At 40.2% G+C, this 19,189-nt stretch overlaps 1 protein-coding gene across 1 annotated transcript; it reads left to right on the forward strand.

Annotated features, from left to right (window-relative positions):
* Nucleotides 1–5,218: 5,218 nt before the first annotated feature.
* Nucleotides 5,219–18,887, forward strand: LOC125481321 (dynamin-like 120 kDa protein, mitochondrial; the record flags this gene model as incomplete). Its single annotated transcript, XM_048592712.1, has 5 exons — nt 5,219–5,364; nt 6,218–6,419; nt 14,327–14,640; nt 15,473–15,569; nt 18,783–18,887. Coding segments are annotated over exons 3-5 (478 nt in total), but the record flags the coding sequence as incomplete, so codon positions are not given.
* Nucleotides 18,888–19,189: the final 302 nt, after the last annotated feature.

Genomic DNA, 19,189 nt, shown 5'->3' on the forward strand with positions numbered 1-19,189 from the left:
ATGGCCCAGCATATCCCCCCACTCAACCATTAACATCAAGCCAGGGTATCAACCCTGGTTCAATGGAAAGTGCAGGAGGGCATGCCAGGAGCAACAAACAGCAAGTGATCGACAGAGGGAAATGATCCCACAACCAATGGTTCAGATCTAAGCTCTGCAATCCTGCCCTATCCAGTCGTGAATGGTGGTGAACAATTAAACAACTGGAGGAGGAGGAGGCTCCACAAATATCCCCATCTTCAATAATGGAAGAGACCAGCACATCAGTGCAAAAGATAAAGCATCTCAGATCTAGCTTGGCCTCCTCCACTGGTCCCCAAAATTACGGATACCAGTCTTCAGCCAATTCGATTTATGCCATGTTTATATCAAGAATTGTTTGGAGGTACTGGATATTGAAAAGGCTACAAGCCCTGACAATGCTCCAGCAATAGTACTGAAGATTTGTGCTCCAGAATTTGTCACTCTCCTAACAAGCTCTTCCAGTACAGTTACAAATCTGGCATCTTCCCAACAATGTAGCAAATTGCTCCTGTACACAAAAAGCAGGACAAATCCAACCTGGTCAATCACTGCCCCGTCAGTTTACTCCTAATCAACAGTAAAGTGATGGAACTTGTCATCAATAGTGCTATCAAGCAGCACCTGCTCACTGATATTCAGTTTGGTTTCTGCCAGGGCCACTCAGCTCCTGACCTCATTACAGCCTTGGTTCAAACATGGATAAAAGAGCTGAATTCCAGAGGTGAGGTGAGAATGACAGCCCTTTACATCAAGGCTGCAACTGACCTGAGTGTGGCATCATGGAGTCTGAGCAAAACTGAAATCAATAGATATGCGGGGCAAACTCCTCGGTGGTTGGAGTCATACCTGGCACAGAGGAAAATGGCTGTGGTTGTTGGGGCTCAATCACCTCAGCTCCAGGACATCTTTGCAACAGATTCCCAAGGTAGTGTGCTACATCCAACCATCTTCAGCTGCTTGATCAACGTCCTTCCCTCCATCCTAAGGTCAGAAGTGGGGATGTTTGCCAATGTTCAGCACCATTTGCGACTCCTCAGATACTGAAGCAGTCCATGTTCAAATGCAACAAGATCTACAATAACCAGGCTTGGTCTGACAAGTGGCAAGTAACTCTATGCCACACAAATGCCAGGTAATGACCATCTTCAGTAAGTGATGATCTAACACTGTCCCTTGCCATTCAGTGATGTTACCGTCACTGAATCGCCCATTATCAACATATTTGGGGTTACCATTGACTAGAAACTCAACTGAGCTCACCACATAAAGACAGTGGCTACAAGAAAAGTCAGAGGCTAGGAGTACTGTGGAGAATAATTTACTTCCGGACTCCTCAAATACTGTCCATCATCTACAAAGCTAAAGTCAGGAGTGAGGAGGAATACTTCCCACTTGCCTGAAAGGATACAGCTCCTCCGACACCTGTGAAGCTTGACACCATCTAGGATAAATCAGCCCACTTGATTGGCACTACATCCCCAAGCATCAACCATCAATGCCCAGGAGCAGCAGTGTGTACTATCTACAAGATGCCCAACGGAAATTCACTGAAGATCCTTAGACAGCACCTTCCAAACCCAGGACCACTTCCACCTATAAGGACATGGCAGCAGATACATGGGAATACCACCACCTGTAAATTATCCTCCAATCCACTTATCATCCTGACTTGGAAATATATCTTCATTCCGTCACTGTCACTGCATCAAAATCCTGGAAATCCCTCCCTAAAAGCATTGTGGGTTAACCTACAACACGTGGCCTGCAGCAGGCCAAGAAAGCAACTCACCACCACCTTCTCAAGGGAAACTAGGCAAGGGCAATAAATGCTGGCCAGCCAGTGACACCCATGTTCCATGAGTGAATAAAAAAAAGCCAACAAATTTTCAACTGCCTATGGTCCCCATTATCAGCTTTTTTCTCCTTCCCTGGCTTACCATTATCCAACCCTTTGTTTGCCTAATGGTTGTTCTCTCTCTGGGTTCCACCTTCATTTATTGTGTAATCCTTTACCCCACCCACCTCCTATCTTGAGCATATATGCGTTTTCCTCGCTACAACTAGTTCCAATGAAGGGTCACGGGACCATGTTGACTCTGCTTTCTCTCCACAGATGCTGCCAGGCCTACTGAGTTTCTCCAGTAATTTTTGTTTCTCTTTCTTACTTGTATGCTCACTTGTTATATCTCAGCTGGAATATTGTGTACAGCTGTGGGTGCAGGAAAGGTGTCAATGCATTGGAGGGACTGCAGAAGTGATTTGCAAGAATGGTTTGAGGAATGAAAAATTTCAGTTATGAGGATAGATTAGGAATTTGAGACTGTCCTCCTTGAAAAGAAGAAGGCTGAGAGGATATTTGATACAGGTTTAGGAAATGACTAGCAAACTGGAAAGAGGCAGAAGCAGTTCCTGCTCATAAAAGGAACACAGACGAGAGGACATAGATTTAAAGTGATGTGCAAAAGAATCAAAAGTAATGTATTTTTGCACAGTGAGTGGTTGGAGATTGGAAGGCAGTGTGGTGGAGGCAGTTCAATAAAGACATTCATTAGGGCTTTGGATGATTATTTGGGTAAAAATAATGTGTAAGGTTATGGGGAGAGAACAGAAAATTGGCACTTGATAACGATGCTCCATGGGCTAAATGGCCTCCTTCAATGCCATAACAATTCTGTGATTCTGTGACTTTCCTAGCTATCATTGTGTTGCCTCCAAATTTAGCATTCTTTTGCTCCCCTCATCCAAGTCATTGGTGTAAATTGTAAAAATGTTGAAGCCCCAGCACAGTTCCCTGCAGGATTCCACTGGTCACATGCTGTCAATCAGATGAAGACCTATTTATGCACACTGCTTTTTGCCAGCCAGCCAATCTGTTATCCATGCTAAGATGTTACCCCCACACCACAAGCTTGTATTTACTGCAATAAATTTTGATGAGCACCTTATCAGATGCATGTTACTCCTTCAAAGCACTCCAATAAATTGATTAAACATGATTTCCCCTTCTTGAAACCATGCTGAATCTTCCTGATTATGTTGAGATTTTCTAAGTGTGTGGTTATAACTTCCTTAGTTATTCATTGTAACACATTTCCCATGTCAGATGGCCTCAAGCTAATTGGCCTAAAGTTTCCTATTTCCTGCTTAGCTTTCTTCTTGAACAGAGGCGTTATATTTGCTACTTTCTATACTGCCTTTCAGTGATATAATTGAAAGCATTTCATGGTCTTATGGACACCCAACTGGTACTGTCTGATCACCTCTCTCGACTCCTCCACTACTGCTGAATGTTTATCTGATATCCAGCACTAAATGAGCAATCATTTCCTCTGTTTAAAAATTGGGAAGACTGATTTTGGTTCCAAATTGTACTCTCTGGCTACCAATAATATCCCTCTCCCTGGCAAGAGGCTGACACAGTCCTTGTATGTTTGTATGCTTCTACCTAAAAATGAGTTTTCATGCTTACATATAAGCAATTTCTAAGGCCTAGGTAGCATCTCCTGATTTTGTCCCTTCTCAGCTCATATGCTACAAATCCCTCATTAGTGCCTTTGTACTTCTAGAATCTACTATTCCAGTACACTCCATCTCGTGCATTCTCCATAAATTGCAAAAACACTGTTACCCACTTCTTTACTTGCACCAAGTGCCTCTGCGTTCAGGAACAAGAACAGAAGTTGCTGGAAAAGACCAGTAGGTCTGGCAGCAGGTGTGAAGAAAGAAGCAGAGTTAACATTTCGGGACCAGTGACACTTCCTCAGAACTGATGGTAGCTGGGAAAATGTCGGTTTATATGCTGAAAAGAGGAAGGGGCATAGAAGTGAGCTGCGTGGGGCTGGGGGACTATCAGCTTGGAAGCAGTCCGGAGTTGGGGGGGTGGAGGAGCAGGTCACCAGATGATATGAGATCAGTTACCATAGTTGATACGCTGGCCTGAGATGTCATGGTCCATGGGAAGATAGGAGGAGGTATCTGAGAGCTGGCGCTGAGCCTCTGCAATGTAGAGGTCAGTACGCCAGACTTCAACAGGACCACCCTTATCGGCAGGTTTAATAATAAAGTCAGGGTTAGATCTAAGCGCACGAAGTGCAGTCAGTTCGAAGAGAGATAGTTGGATTTAGTGAGGGGGGTGGAGCAGAGAAATTGAGGCAACCAATATTATGTTGACAGTTCTCAATGAACAGATCGAGTGCAGGTAAAAGGCCAGAGGGAGGGGTCCGGGTGGAGGGAGAATGTTGAAAATGGGCGAAGGGGTCTGAGGAATGGGGAGAGGATTCTTGTGCAAAGAAATGGGCATAGAGGCGATGACAGCGTATAAACTGACGTTTTCCCAGCTACCAACAGTTCTGAGTAAGGGTAACCCGACCCGAAACGTGAACTGATTTATTCTTCACAGATGCTGCCAGCAACTTCTATTTTTGTTCCTGATTTACAGCATCCACAATTCTTTTGGTTTTTATTTGCTTCAGCGTTCACCTATCCTGCAGTCAATTCTCACTGGCTTAAATTGGCTTCCGGGCAAGCAATAAGACTATATGATGTTTAAGCAGAAGTAGGCCATTCAGCGAGATGGTGGCTGATCTGATTATCCTTAAATCTACTTTCCCGCATTTTCTCTTGACTCTCCTTTCCTTACCGATTAAAATTTGTCTATTTTGGCCTAGAATATACATAGTCATCCAGCCTCGAAAGTCCTCTGTGGTGAAGAATTCCACAGATTTACTACTCTCTGAAAGAAGAAATTCCGTTTTATCTCTGTCTTAAATGTGCAATCCCTTACTATTCTGAATTCATGCTCTTTGATCCTAGATTCTCCCATAATGTCTTGGTTTTAAAATTCTTGTCTTACTTTTCAAATCCCTCAGGAAAATAATGCCACAGAACAAATAGAGGAGAAAAACTGGAGATAAAGCCAATAAAATTTGTTTCTTTCACTGAATTTTCACTCTCAGATAATCCACAATAACACACTAAATATACATCTCACATATTTAAAAATGGTCAGAGCGAGACACTTAAAATCACACATTCCCAATAAATTTAATTTTTGACATATTTACACTTTAAAAAGGAATACTGCTCTCACAGTATGGGAAAGTAAAATCGTTTACAGCCTAAATTATATTGTTTATGAGACATTACTACACTATTTACAACATGAAGCTGTTGTGAGAGTCTCTGAGCAGCTTCTCCACTTTCTGGAGGGCGGACTCTTTGTTCTGGGGGGTGTGTTTGCAACCCGGACACTTGAAGCGGGGCCCGGAAGTGCCGGGTTGGTCCTCCTGAATGAGATTCCGGGTGGATTCGGGCTTAGTACCGTTCAGGCGATCCATGTTGGTAAGGAGCTGCTTGATGTGTCACTGGGTGGAGGTCCTGGGTCCTGACTCAGGGCTTCTGTGCCGGGAATTCTCAGCCGTGAACAGAGGGCGCAGGTTGAACCTAGAGCTTGGCCCGGCCCGGCCCGGCCTCCTTCACCCCCCCGGGGCCGCCGGCTGTTCACCTGAGGGTTTTCCTCGGCCTCTCTCTGAATGTCAGCAGCTACCGGGTCCTCACTGTTCAGCCTTGGTGCCGTATGTCCGAACCGACACCAGCCCCATTAACTGCAGCTTGTCCCCTCTCCCTTTGCGATCTTTTCAGTGTGAAAGGAGGGCACTGCAGTCTTGTCCTTGCAGCATGTCCGGACGTTTGTATTTCTAATGGGTGTCAATGACCTGCAGCAAAGGGCAGAATCTGCTGTGAGTGACACCTCTCTCGTTTCTGGATTCTGCCCTCACTTGTCGTCCTTTTACCAGGCCCTCCAGTTTGAGGTGGTACGAAGTAGCTTTAAGCTTCTTCCCTTCCGAAGAAGCGTCGCTGGACTCCAAGTGTTAACTCTCCACAGATCCTACCCGACCTGCTGAATTTTTCCAGCAATTTCTGTTTTTGTTAATGGTTTGCGTTGGTTTGGACTAGCTGTCGGTTACATTTACTAATGACACATCCAAATTATGCCAATCCCTTTTACTGTTATCAACAAATACACTCTCAATTTTTTTTTCGCTTTGTCTGAATTTCTATAACATTTAGGCAATTTTAGTCTTCTGCTTTAATATCTCTGATCATTGATAAGTGAGTCAAATTGTTTTGTGAAAGTATTGATTGGCATCAACTTTTTTTCCCCATTTTATATCTGCTCTTTCTTTATCTTTAGGACATTGCCTCAAATACTCAGAACAGAACAAGAACCAATTCTTTTGTGGTGCATAAGATTCAGGAAACGTGTGTAAACCAGCAACACTTCTTTCTACTGTTAACCTTGTACTTCCAAATCAACCTGACTGTCTGGCCACTACTCACTCCAAGCATCAGTGATTGGAAGTTTTCTGCCATGACCCAACTTTTCAATTTGGAAGGTGGACCGCCACTTTAATTTCATCTTGTAAGATTAGGTTCTTTTCAATTAAACTTTCTCTCAAATATTTCACAGGCCACAAAAAGGTTTTTTTAAAATCCATATTTATGCATATAATTGTACAATGTACTTGTCAGAAAAATAATTTAACACTAAGAATGCTTGAATGTTTGTGGGCTTAACAGGCTGTATAATTTGAAGCACGGTTGAGACCAAATAATTTGATGATCGGTACTGTTATGCATATAAATGATTTGGACGTAGACCCATAACCAACAACCCAACAAATGACCCACTAAAATTCTGTCTCTGTTGTTCAATTGCTCTTCAGGGTTTGAAGAATAATCTAAGACATTCTTTCAGTGCAATATTGATGAGCTGTATTGTCCTTTACGTTTCAGCTATGCAGTCTTACAGCTAAGTCTAATTGATGATCAGTTATAGGTGTGTGGCGCTATGGCTAGCCTTTCACTTCTAGCACTTGGGGTCAAATTCAATCCAGTATCACTTGTGCCATAAGTTTAATCAGCCTCCATTTTTAATTGCCATCCAGAATAAAGCTGCTAATGTGGGAAAGAAAATCTATGACTAAGAATTACTGTTGAGACAGTGTGGAGTGTGGCTTTGATCTGGTTTGATTGTGCTTAATCTTGGAGTCTGTAATGCTGTTAATATGTTGGAAAAGTTCCCAGCAAACTTTATTTGTTAATGGAAATCTTAATGCATTGATCACATATAAAATATATAATCAGAGAAATTTGTACCACAGCAGGAGGTCATTTGGGCCACCAGTTATCCAAGTTCTTTGAAGGGGTAATTGTGCTTTTGCCCTGTGGGGAAAAAGATTGCTAATTATATGACTAAAAACTGCATCTGCAACTAATGGGAGTATTTCTTGCTGCACTTAAAGCTGACATAAAATATAACTTTATTGATCAGAACTTCTGTTGCTTTTACCATGGTGGCACAGTGGTTTGGAGCGGCACAGTGGTTAGCACTGCTGCCTCACAGCGCCAGGGACCTGAGTTCAGTTCCACTGTCTGTGTGGAGTTTGCACATTCTCCCCATATCTGTGGGGGTTTCCTCAGGGTGTTCGTTTTCTCCCACAGTCCAAAAATGTGCAGGCTAGGTGGATTGGCCATGCTAAATTGCCCATAGTGTTCAGGGATGCATAGATTAGGTGCGCTATCGGGGGTGGGTCTGGGTGAGATGCTGTGAGGGTTGGTGTGGACTTGTTGGGCCAAAGGGCCTGTTTCCACACTGTAGGGATTCCATGATCAAGATTCCTTTTTCAGATAGGAATTGCTTCGTTATTTTGAATTTGGATGTATGGATAATACGGAATTCTCTATCGGAGTTTGAGTTAATGTCAGCTTTAACTTTAGAATTGGAAGTATAATGACCGCTTGTGAAAATGTTCTGTTTTGTTTCAATTTATGAAGAAAAATTGTGTGCTGAACATTTTATACCACATCAGAATTCGATGCACATGAGAGCTGAATACATTGAAGGAAAATTGATATATTTTACTAGAAATGATATGGACTAAGCAGGACTGCTTTTTGACACGTACCAGTATTAGTTGCTTAACAAAATTAAAAATATTACATGAAAAGACTTTTGAAAATATTTTGAAACAGAAACAGCAAGAACAAAGAAGGCTCGAAAAATCAGTGAAGGAGCATTTCAAATCATCTAGAAGTGAGGTCAGAGATCTACATAGCTGATGGACTAAAAAAGTAAAAGTGATTAAAGGTAAACAAAGGAACTAGTAGCCTTATCAGGAGAAATAAAATTAACACGTCTTCGAACTATAAAAGCAATGAGGTGCAATCAGAAATTGGGAAGGTGAAGTTCATATTCAAAATACAGAACAAAGGTGATGGGCAAAATGTGTTCAGGTAAAATGTTGTAAGAAGAAAGATGTTGTTAAACCCACAAGGATCAGAAAAGATTTACAAGGATGTTGCTGGGGTTGGAGGGTTTTAGCTGTAGGGAGAGGCTGAATAGGCTGGGGCCATTTTCCCTGGACCATCGGAGGCTGAGGGGTGACCTTATAGAGGTGTATAAAATCATGAAGGGCATGATAGAGTGTATGACCAAGATCTTTTTGCGTGCGCGCGCTCTCTCTTTCTCTCTCTCTCTCTCTCTGTCGTTCCCCCTCCAGCTGTCTCACCAGTTAGCTATTGCTGTACCAAATATATCTTGGCAGCAGAATTTACCATGTTGTTCTGACATAGGAATTATGAGAATTTGCAGTAGTATTTATCTTGAAGATAATTTCAGCCACTAAATTTTCCTTCCTTGGTTTCTAACAGGTTTCTTTCAGTATCTGATTAAGGCTCACTTCAAAATTTGGACTCTGCTAAGATTTTTGTGCATTTTGGTGAAATTTGTGGCTAGTTTTATTGGTTTCAATCCCAGTCAAACCCCCAACTTCTGTCACAAGCAAGGAGAGCTGAACTTAATTATTTTTACTCTTTTTCTCTTCAGTTGATAATGGAGGTGGCTTTTACTTTTCTTATTTTTCCTTTGCAGTTTTAAAAATATATCATCATGTGTTTCCCTGAACCCTGTTAGCAACATCCAATGTAAAATGACTCATAGCAAATTTTTTAGGGTAAGAGCAAAGTTAATGTTAGGGCCCTGAGGAGTTTTGTCGAACAGAGAGATCTAGGAGTGCAAGTACATAGCTCCTTGAAAGTGACATCACTGGTAGACAGAGTGGTGGTGAAGGCGTTTGGCATGCTTGCCTTCATCAGTCAGACCATTGAGTACAGGAGTTGGAACTTGATGTTACAGCTGTACAAGACATTAGTAAGGCCACATTTGGAGTACTATGTACAATTCTGCTTGCCCTGCTTTCAGAAGGATGTTATTAAACTGGAAAGGGTTCAAAAAAGATTTACAAGAATGTTACCAAGACTGGAAGGTTTGAGTTTGAAGGAGAGGCTGGGACTTTTTCCCTCGAGCCGTGGAGGCTGAGGGGTGGCGTTATAGATGTTTATGAAATCAAGAAGGGTGTGGATAGGGTGAATAGCCAAGGTCTTTTTCCCAGGGTAGGGGAGTCTAAAACTAGAGGGAATAGGTTTAAGGTGAGAGGAGAAAGATTTACAAGAAACCTGAGGGGCAACTTTTTCACACAGCGGGTGGTGCATATATGGAACAATCTGCCAGAGGAAGTGGTAGCAGCACGTATAATTACATTTAAAAGACATTTGGACAGAAAAGGTTTAGAGGGATATGGGCCAAATGCAGGTAAATGAGACTAGTTAATTTTAGGAAACCTGGTCAGTATGGACAAGTTGGGCTGAGTGGTCTGTTTCTGTGCTGTATGACTCTAAAGTTATGTTTATTATTGCATTAAAAACTTGGGTTGGTTTGCAGTATCTCTCACATTGTCTCTTTCTCTCTCATACACACCTGCAATGCAGAACGAACAGAATAAGGAAGGGTGGGAAATTACAAATTAATTAAAGTCAAAGATATTTAAATTGGCTAACGTGAATTTGAGAGTCCAGTACATTTGATATCTAGTGGAGGTTATTTCAGTTGACTATACAAAATAAGTCCCTTTCATAGGAGCATAGATACAGTCAAATGGCTGGTTAAGATGCAGTAATTGTAAGCTGGAAATTGGTCTATTTTAAATGGGAAATACAGGATTCTTTGCAGAAATTAGGCTTTTCATATAAACTTCGATCAGAGGCAGGTATGAGCTAAGTTTGGAGCTGCTTGCCATTTTGGTGTTAGACTAAGAAAGAAGATAAAGGCAATTTAAACAAACTAGTTTCATTTACATGCTTGGAGCTTCCGCCTTAGTCACACAACTAAGAACGTGGGTTTTGATGTTCCGTCAAAACCTTTTATGGTTTGTAACAGAATCTGTGGAGTCATTAGCACAAAGTCGAGTGTAAATGCATTTTCGCGGTTTCCTTTGCTGTGAGCATTCATTCATGGGATGAGGGCGTTGCCAGCTAGGCCAGCATTTATTGCCCATCCCTAATTGCCCAGAGGGCAGTTAAGAGTTAAGCTGTGAGGTTGCTGTGGGTCTGGAGTCGCATGTAGGTCAGACCAGGTATGGATGGCAGTTTCCTTCCCTAAAGGACATTAGTGAACCAGGTGGGTTTTTTTCCAATAATTGACGATGCATTCATGATCATCATTAGACTCTTTAATTTCAGATTTTTATTGAATTTCAATTCCCGCCATGGCAGGATTCGAACCTGGGTCACCAGAACGTTACCTAGGTTTCTGGGTTATGTGTACGGTGATAATACCATTAGGCCTTTGCCTCCCCCTCAAATGCTTACACAAGTGTTTCAAATGGGATTCCTTTACAATGCAAGGAGATGAATTCATTTTTGTCAGATACGTACTGGAAATTTCTAGAGGCAGCCATCTTTGTGGGGTCATTATTTTTTTAAATAACAATCGTACATATAATGTACTAAAGTTTGCATTCTCTCAGTTCATGACATAGCTAAAATAGATTTATCTGAGTGACCTAATTGTAAATAAGTACGGTTAGAAGACATTTTCAATCATGTCCTAGTTTCTTTGGTGTACAATTGTCAGTTTCTGACTTAACTCAGTGCTGATTTGTAGCCTTGCACCTTTGAAGGATTGCGAAAGGGCCCATTAGCAGAAACTGGCACAACCAGTAGGAATTCCTGGCCTTCGAGAATATTTTTGTTGCCTTGACATTGCTGTTGTCAATGAGCTTAAACAAGCCTAGGGCACATAGGAAATCAAGAAGAAATTGATTCTGGGTCCTCTGCCTATCAGTGCAAGTAAGCTGTTTAGAAAATTTGCAATATTTGCTTAAGAAGCAACCGCTTTATCTGTCTCTTTTTACCTTCCCATTCCCCCCTAAATCTTCATATTTTTTCAGTTATTTAAATCACTTGATACAGGGTGTCCATAAAGTTGAAAGGTCAAGACATGAAAGATGGAGGGTAACTAGTCTGCTGGTGGAAGGGCCAGGAACCAGACAACTTGATTTAAGGTGAATTCTGAAAGAACCAAAGGTGACAGGAAGAAAAGTTGTTTTTTTTCTCAGTGACAGGGTTTTGGGCAAGAGACAATTTTCTTTTTGAAAGCTTCAGGACTGGATGTTTGTTTGGTTTTGCTTGATAATTATTCTCCAGTTATCAATGTTTTGAAAGTTCTGAAGGAAGAATCCTAGTCTGTAAGCAATAAGTAAAAGTTTCCAGAGGTCTGTGGAAGACATTTGCATTGACCAGTGACTTCGAAATTTAAACAAGACATACAGTCCTTTGTGCCTTTAATTTAACTCATCATCCAATTTCGTGAAGGTCCGGTATTCATCTTTAAAATGGAAAATTAATTTTTATTCTCTTTTTTTTTTAATTTGTCTCTTAACTGTGTGCACCAATGGAGGTTTATGATCAAAGAAGTTTGAACTTAGATGTTAGATTGCCTTGTTGCTTATGTGTTCAGCTAAAGTTACATTATTAATAAAGTGTAATAACCTTGTTATTTGTAAAATCTGGTTAGGAGCAATTGAACAATTTTGAAGGTTATTGAATGTTTTAGTTTCACTGTACTGCAAATCCAGTGATTCCTTTCCCCTTTTTGAAGCTGGCATTTGTGTATTTTTAGTGCCCCCAGGAGGTCACCGTACTTCTGCCATGTGGGAATGATCTCACCCGTATACACCAGACATCAGGAATGTCAGTTAGATTTTCTTGATTATTCAGTCTTTTCCTTCCCTTCATTTCTCCAAGTGCATAGGTAGGTTATAATGGTCAATGCTGGACCTCAAAGGCAGGGTTGAAAATACAAATTCAGTGATGCATCTGCCATTGAATCACAACACTTGGTGTGTTAGAAATGGTAGTCCTAACTATATACACAGACTTGACTGAATAAAGAAAATGGTGTTGCTCGGGTAGGAGGGTTTGAGCTATAAGGAGAGTCTGAATAGACTGGGGCTATTTTCCCTGGAGTGTCAGAGGCTGAGGTGTGACCTGATTGAGGTTTATAAAATCGTGAGGGGCATGGATAGGGTAAATAGACAACGTTTTTTCCCTGGGGTGGGGAGTCCTAAACTAGAGGGCATAGGTTTAAGGTGAGGGGGAAAAATTTAAAAGGGACCTAAGGGGCAACTTTTTCACGCAGAAGGTGGTGCGTGTATGGAATGAGCTGCCAGAAGAAGTGGTGGAGGCTGGTACAATTACAACATTTAAAAGACACCTTGATGGTTATATGAGTAGGAAGGGTTTAGTGGGATATGGACCAAATGCTGGCAAATGGGACTAGATATATTTAGAATATCTGGTCAGCATGGACGAGTTGGACCAAAGGGTCTGTTTCCATGCTGCATATCTTTATGACTCTATGAAGACTGAAGTAGTGTGGAAAATTGTTCAGGGTATTTGCTGAGTTAATGTTACTTATGAGTGTAACACTGATAGCTTGTTCACTATTCTGTTACTACTTTGTGTTTTAATCAGACTGCTTTTGATTAATTGATATTGCATTCTGTATAAAAGTCCAGTTTTTAAATTTAAATTTTTATTTCTAACTTTGTTTTTTTTTTCTGGTACATTACAACTTATTCAGTTATACTGAGAATAAACTGGACATCAGCTTTGTGCTGCATGGATATTGTGCTTTATGATGTAACAACATTTGATTCTTTGAAGATTTACATCACAAAGCATGACCTCCAAAATATCAAGATGGTTTTATTAATTGGGCAGAAACATTTTCATTTCTTTGAATGTAAATCCACTGTTTTTAATGGGAACTGACTTTGTTATGCGCATCTTTTTTCTTTCTTTACTTACTTTCAACTTTGGCAAAACTAGCACTTAACGTACACTTGAAAATAAAAATGGAATTGTTATCTTGCTCTCTAGATCTGGATGAATTAAATGAGATCACTTTGTAAACCTGTGTTGCTCTAGGTAATAACCTGAATTGAGTATTTAACTCTGTGTGATGCTGTGTAACCCTTAATTACTGCTAATAGAGATTGCATATTTTTAATTCTAGATTGTATAAGAATTGCATGCATGCTATTCGTGCATATGCATCATTTTGATCCTACTCTTGTTTTCTATGAACTTGATTATCCTGCCGAACCAGTTGTCTTATTTTGACCTTTTGGTGGAATACCATGTATTAGGAAAGTTACTTAATTAGCATCACATCCCTTGCCAATCCTTGTAAAAGATGATGGTATATTTAAGAAAAATATGTTCAGTAGATATTACCAGTAAGTGAAAATCGAAACAACGTATAGTAATCTAATTCTTAGGAAAAGGAAGCCTAAGGCAGCTGAAATGAAATGTTCACTATTCTAATTTTACTTTTATGTATGTTCCAACTTCCTTAGAATTATTTTGTCATCACTGTAAATATAGCTACTTTACACCATTTCATGTATTTCAGTTGCTTACCACTAGCAAGATGGTGTGTCTTAATACAGCTAATAATGAAGCAAATCATGTCAAACAGCAATCTTTGGATCTTTGCATTTAAACACACATCTGCCATTCCCCAGACGTTGCAGTATTTTATGCGTGGATAAGCGTCAGTGCCATTAGAATCACATCTCTTTCACAGCAAATTCAAGAACTCCAACTTTTGATTGATAGATTCTAGCCTATGTGGTACTTAATGTTAGTGTTTACTTACGTAGCTAACTAATGATTCTTATGTGAATCAGACTTTTAAGAAGTAGTAACTGATGAGTGGTCTGTATTGTTGGCAAGATCTAACTCATTTTGAATAAATAAGAACTTTTTACTTATAGTGCATTGCATTAGTATGTAAGAATGACAAGTGCAACAGCTTTTAAGTTGTCCTTATTACGATGAGCCCATTGTATTTATATAGCACTGATGCTTATTTTTCTTTGTTTCATTCTACCTGTAGCTTTCTGGCAAACACTCTGAAGCGCTATTGGTATTAAAATGAAGTTCTCCGCACAAAGACTATACTCATTGTCACGAACCATTCACCACCTGAATACACCGTGCATTAATTCTCGCAGGCTACACTGGAATTCTGCAGCTCGGCCATACTCCACTTTCAAGAGATTTTCACTGAGGACAGCCAAGCCACTTGCTTTGAAAGTTGAATACTATCCTTATAGAAATTTCATTCTAGCTAGATTGGCAACGCGACTGTTAAAAATTCGCTATCTTGTACTGGGATCAGCAGTAGGCGGTGGTTATACAGCAAAGAAGGTATGTCAGGAACCTACAGTACAAAATATAAATGAAAATGCTAAGAAAATAAGAAAGACCTAATGCGAAGGACGGTATTTTCCTGAACTTATCAGGAGTTATTTATGTGATTCTGCTTCTTACTTCAAAGATACGGCAAAATCTGAAGATTAAATTTAATTGGTGGATGTATTATTGATTATATAAAGACATATAAATTATTTGATAATTCTTAGTAATTGTTAAATATGTCTTAATTTCTTTAATACTTTGCTTGTTTGTTTTCTTCTGACCTGAATATTTGCAACTTTTCTATCAGAAGGATGTTGTGAAGCTTGAAAGGGTTCAGAAAAAAATTTACAACGTTGTTGCCAGGGCTGGAGAGTTTGAGCTATAGGGAGAAGCTGAACAGGCTGGGGCTATTTGCCCTGGAGTGTCGCAGGCTGAGGGGTGACATTATAGACATTTATAAAATCATGTGGGGCATGGATAGGGTGAACCGACAAGGTCCTTTCTATGAGGTGGGGGAGTCCAAAACTAGAGGGCGTAGGTTTAAGGTGAGATGGGAATGATTTAAAAGACACCTAAGGGGCAACTCTTTCGCACAGTGCATGTATGGAATGAGCTGCCAGAGGAAGTGGTGGAGGCTGGGTCACTTGGCAACATTTAAAAGGCATCTGGATGGGTATATGAATAGGAAGGGTTTAGGGGAAAATGGGCCAAATGCTGGCAAATGGGACTAGATTTATTTAGGATATCTCGTCGACATAGACGAGTTGGACTGAAGTGTCTGTTTCCATGCTGTACAGCTCAATGACTCTAAGGAAGTTTCTTGTGCATTTTCATTTGTTAGACATATGACCAATGGAAGGAAATGATGCCAGATCTAACAGCATACAAGTGGATAATTCCAGATTTTATCTGGGAGCTGGATGAACATATTAACTTTGGTGAGCTGGTTTTAATGTGGTTATACAGTAAATCTTCAGTATCCGCGAAATTCAGAATCGCAAATTTGCCTATCTTTGCCAAAAAATAAGTGTCAACAAAATTCAACATCCATGGGCAAAACTTGCATATCCTCGACTTTTAACTTAATTTTAAATGAGCTTCCCATTCACGAATTTCATCATTCGTGGGGTTTCTCAGGAGCGGAACCCTTGCAAAAATGGAGGAATGCCTGCATATTCAAAAGTATTATAGATATAATATTTGTTCAAAATACGTTCATCTATAATAAAGTTGTTTTGCGTGTTATTTTTGGCTTATTAAGTCTGAACTGCCGAAAATGCTATACTACCTACACTAGTCCAACCTTCCTGCACTAGGCCCAAAGCCTTGAATGTTATGATACTTCAAGTGCTCATCCACGTACTTTTTGAAGGTTCTGACATTTCCTGCCTCTACTACCCTCCCAGGCAGTGCATTCCAGTCCCCCATCACACTCTGGGTGAAAAAGTTTTTTCTCAGTTTCCATCTAAACCTCCCTGTTATTGACATTTCAACTGAGGCGAACGGTTGTTTTCTATTCAAATTGCCCATGCCCCTCACGATCTTGTACACCTCTATCAGATACCGCCCCCTCTAATTTCTCTGCTTTAAAGAAAATAACCCAAGCTTATCGAACCTGTCTTTGTAGCTAAAATGCTCCATCCCAAGCTACATCCTGGTGTATCTCCTTTGCACCCTCTCCAGTGCAGTCACATCCTACTGTATAGTGACCAGAACCACGCACAGTACTCCAGCTGTGGTCTAATTAGAGTTCTGAACGGCCCCAACTTGACCTCCTTGCTGTTATAATCTGTGCCGTGATTAATAAAGGTAAGTGTCCCGTTTGCTTTCTTAACACCCGTCCTTAACTACCTGTCCTGCCACTTTGTAGGATCTGTGGACCAGCACCCCAAGATGCCTCCGTTCCTATGAGGCTCCTCGTTTTCTGCCATTCATTGAGTACTCCCTTGTCATCTTCTTCCAAAGTGCATCACGTCATATTTCAGGGTGAAATTCCATCTGCCACTGCTCTGTCCATCTGAGCAACCTGTTTATATCCTCCTGTAACCTAACACCTTCCTCCTTACTGTCAAATACCTATGTGTCACCTACTCATATCCTCCAGCATTCTCATTTACGTCATACTACAAACAATAAGGGACCCAGTACTGTTCCCTGCATGGATAGAAAAGTATGTTTGAAAATTGGACCTGGATTTTGTATTGAGAATAATTGCAAAACTACCAACATTTGCACAATACAGTTAAAGATGAGTTTAGAAATTGATGTCCATAATTTTATGCGTTAGAGAGTGTGACTCTGAATATTGTACCATCAGAATGCAATCAATTAAAAATTATTGAACTGACAAACTTCATTCTTTTAGGAGTCTTTAAAGGTCTAAAAGCCTTTGAAAGCTTAGTTTGAGGGATCAGATGTTACTGAGATTTTAATGGTATACTAGGTTCAGGTTCACTACCACAAGCCTTTCTAGTTCTGATTCGAGTTATTATATAAATATTGAATGCCAAATACCATATCATCTTCAGAAATTTTGCTTTTTAAAAATACTTTGTGTTTTAGCTTCTACCTCTATTCCAAGGTTATCCCCTAATCATTTATTTAGCTATCTGTCAAACATTTAAGTTAATGTGAAGGGATTCAGTTTTAACCTGCTGTCTTGCTAGGTATTCGAATACTCTAATATTATTGGCTGCTTCCTACATTTGGTGACATTGTTGTTGTTGGACAGCTAGAGATCCCTTTGACTTCTAGTTAGTTTGAAACTGTGTTGCGAAGAGAGAAGTCTGTGCCATAAAATTTGAGGGCAGCAGCAAGTGCTGTTGTTTCACTGCTGACTGCAAAATCTAGCCCATTAAGATATGTACTTAAATATTTACTGTAAAACAGGTGATTAGGTAATTGTTTTGGACGGCATGCCATTTTTCAACTCAGCCTTAAGATAATCCATGTCATAATTTTTAGGCTTTTTCGTTTATGGAAGAAATGGAGACTTACAATTTAGTTCAATATTAATTATTGAAGCGTACAGACTTTAGAAATTATTTTACAAGTTTAGAAAGGAAACATTTAGAATATGTGTAGTTTAGAGGAAAGCTGCCTGAATTTCTCAGTAAAAATGAGGCCTCCGTTCTCTCCCCTTCCCCACTTCAACTGTGGTTTTGCAATGTTAGCATTCATTTCAAGAAGGCTGGAATACAACAGTAAAAATGTACTTCTGAGGCTGTATAAGGCTGCGGTCAGACTGCATTTGGAATATTGTGAGCAGTTTTGGGCCCTGTATCTCATGAATGATGTGCTGATGTTGGAGGAGGTTTGAGGAGGTTTACAAGGCTGATCCTGGGGTTGAAGGGGTTTGAGGTGTGGTTGAGGAATATGGACTGTACTCAATGGAATTTAGAAGGATGAGGAGGGATCTAATTGAAACTTACAAAATGCTGAGAAGCCTGGATAGAGTGGAGAGAAGATGTTTCCACTTGTAGGAGCAATTGGGACCAAGGGCCATCGTCGGAATGAAGGAACTAAGATGAATAATTTTTTCAGCCAGAGGGTAGGTAATCCCTGGAACTCATTGCTGCAGACGTCTTTGGAGGCCAAGTCATTGAGTGTCTTTAAGACAGAGATAGGTTCTTGATTGGTAAGGGGATTAAGGGTTATGTGAAGAAGGCAGGAGAATAGGTTGAGAAACGTATCAGCCATGATCGACTAGTGGAGCAAACTTAATGGTCCGAATCGCCTAATTCTGTTCCAATGTTTTATAGTCTAAGAAACTAAGTGGCTCATTTCCTGGAAGAAAAGCCTAGATCTAGGGATCGTGGTCTCAGGATAAGGAGTTGGCCGTTTTCATTTGAGATGAGGATAAATTTCTTCAGTTGGAAAATTGTCAATCTTCAGAATTCTGTACTCTAGTAGCTGGATTTTCAATCATTTGAGTATATTCAATAGATTTTAGAGCATTAAGGAAAGCAAGCGACATGGTAGTGATTTGGGAAGGTACGGTTAATGTGGAAGATTAGCCATGATCTTATTGAATGAAACATAGACCCATACAACTAATTGTTTATTATATTCCCGCAACTGCTTCTGCCTGAAGGCAATAGTGAATACCAATATAAAATGTGTGTTTTAATACGTTTTAACTTTATTTTTAGAAAAATTTAGGGAAATGTTCTCTGATGCAGAACTTGCTAAATTGCTGCCTGATTTCGACAAGGTTGGAGAAAGCCTGAATCAGCTCAAAAGTCTGCTATCTCCAGGTTGGTATCTGCTTTGGATATATTATGAGAGCTATGTGAAAAGGCTTTGAAGGTGATGAGTTATCCTGTTGCTTGACATGGCATTTTTTAATACATTATGCTGTGGGAACCTTCTGATAAGTTGCAAATCTTAGTTACTATTGTAAATAGATGTATATTCAGCTCAGGCCTTTGAAAAATATTTCACAAATAGACGCAAGGTACCTTTGAAAAAGATAATTATCTTTGCAGGTTATAACCAAAATACCAACTGAAAATGCACATCCTCATTCCAAAAGTACTGGAAAATGCAACCTGTTTCA

This window comes from Rhincodon typus, unplaced genomic scaffold (genome assembly GCF_021869965.1).
Source record: "Rhincodon typus isolate 14 unplaced genomic scaffold, sRhiTyp1.1 hic_rhity00001700, whole genome shotgun sequence".
NCBI lineage: Eukaryota > Metazoa > Chordata > Chondrichthyes > Orectolobiformes > Rhincodontidae > Rhincodon > Rhincodon typus.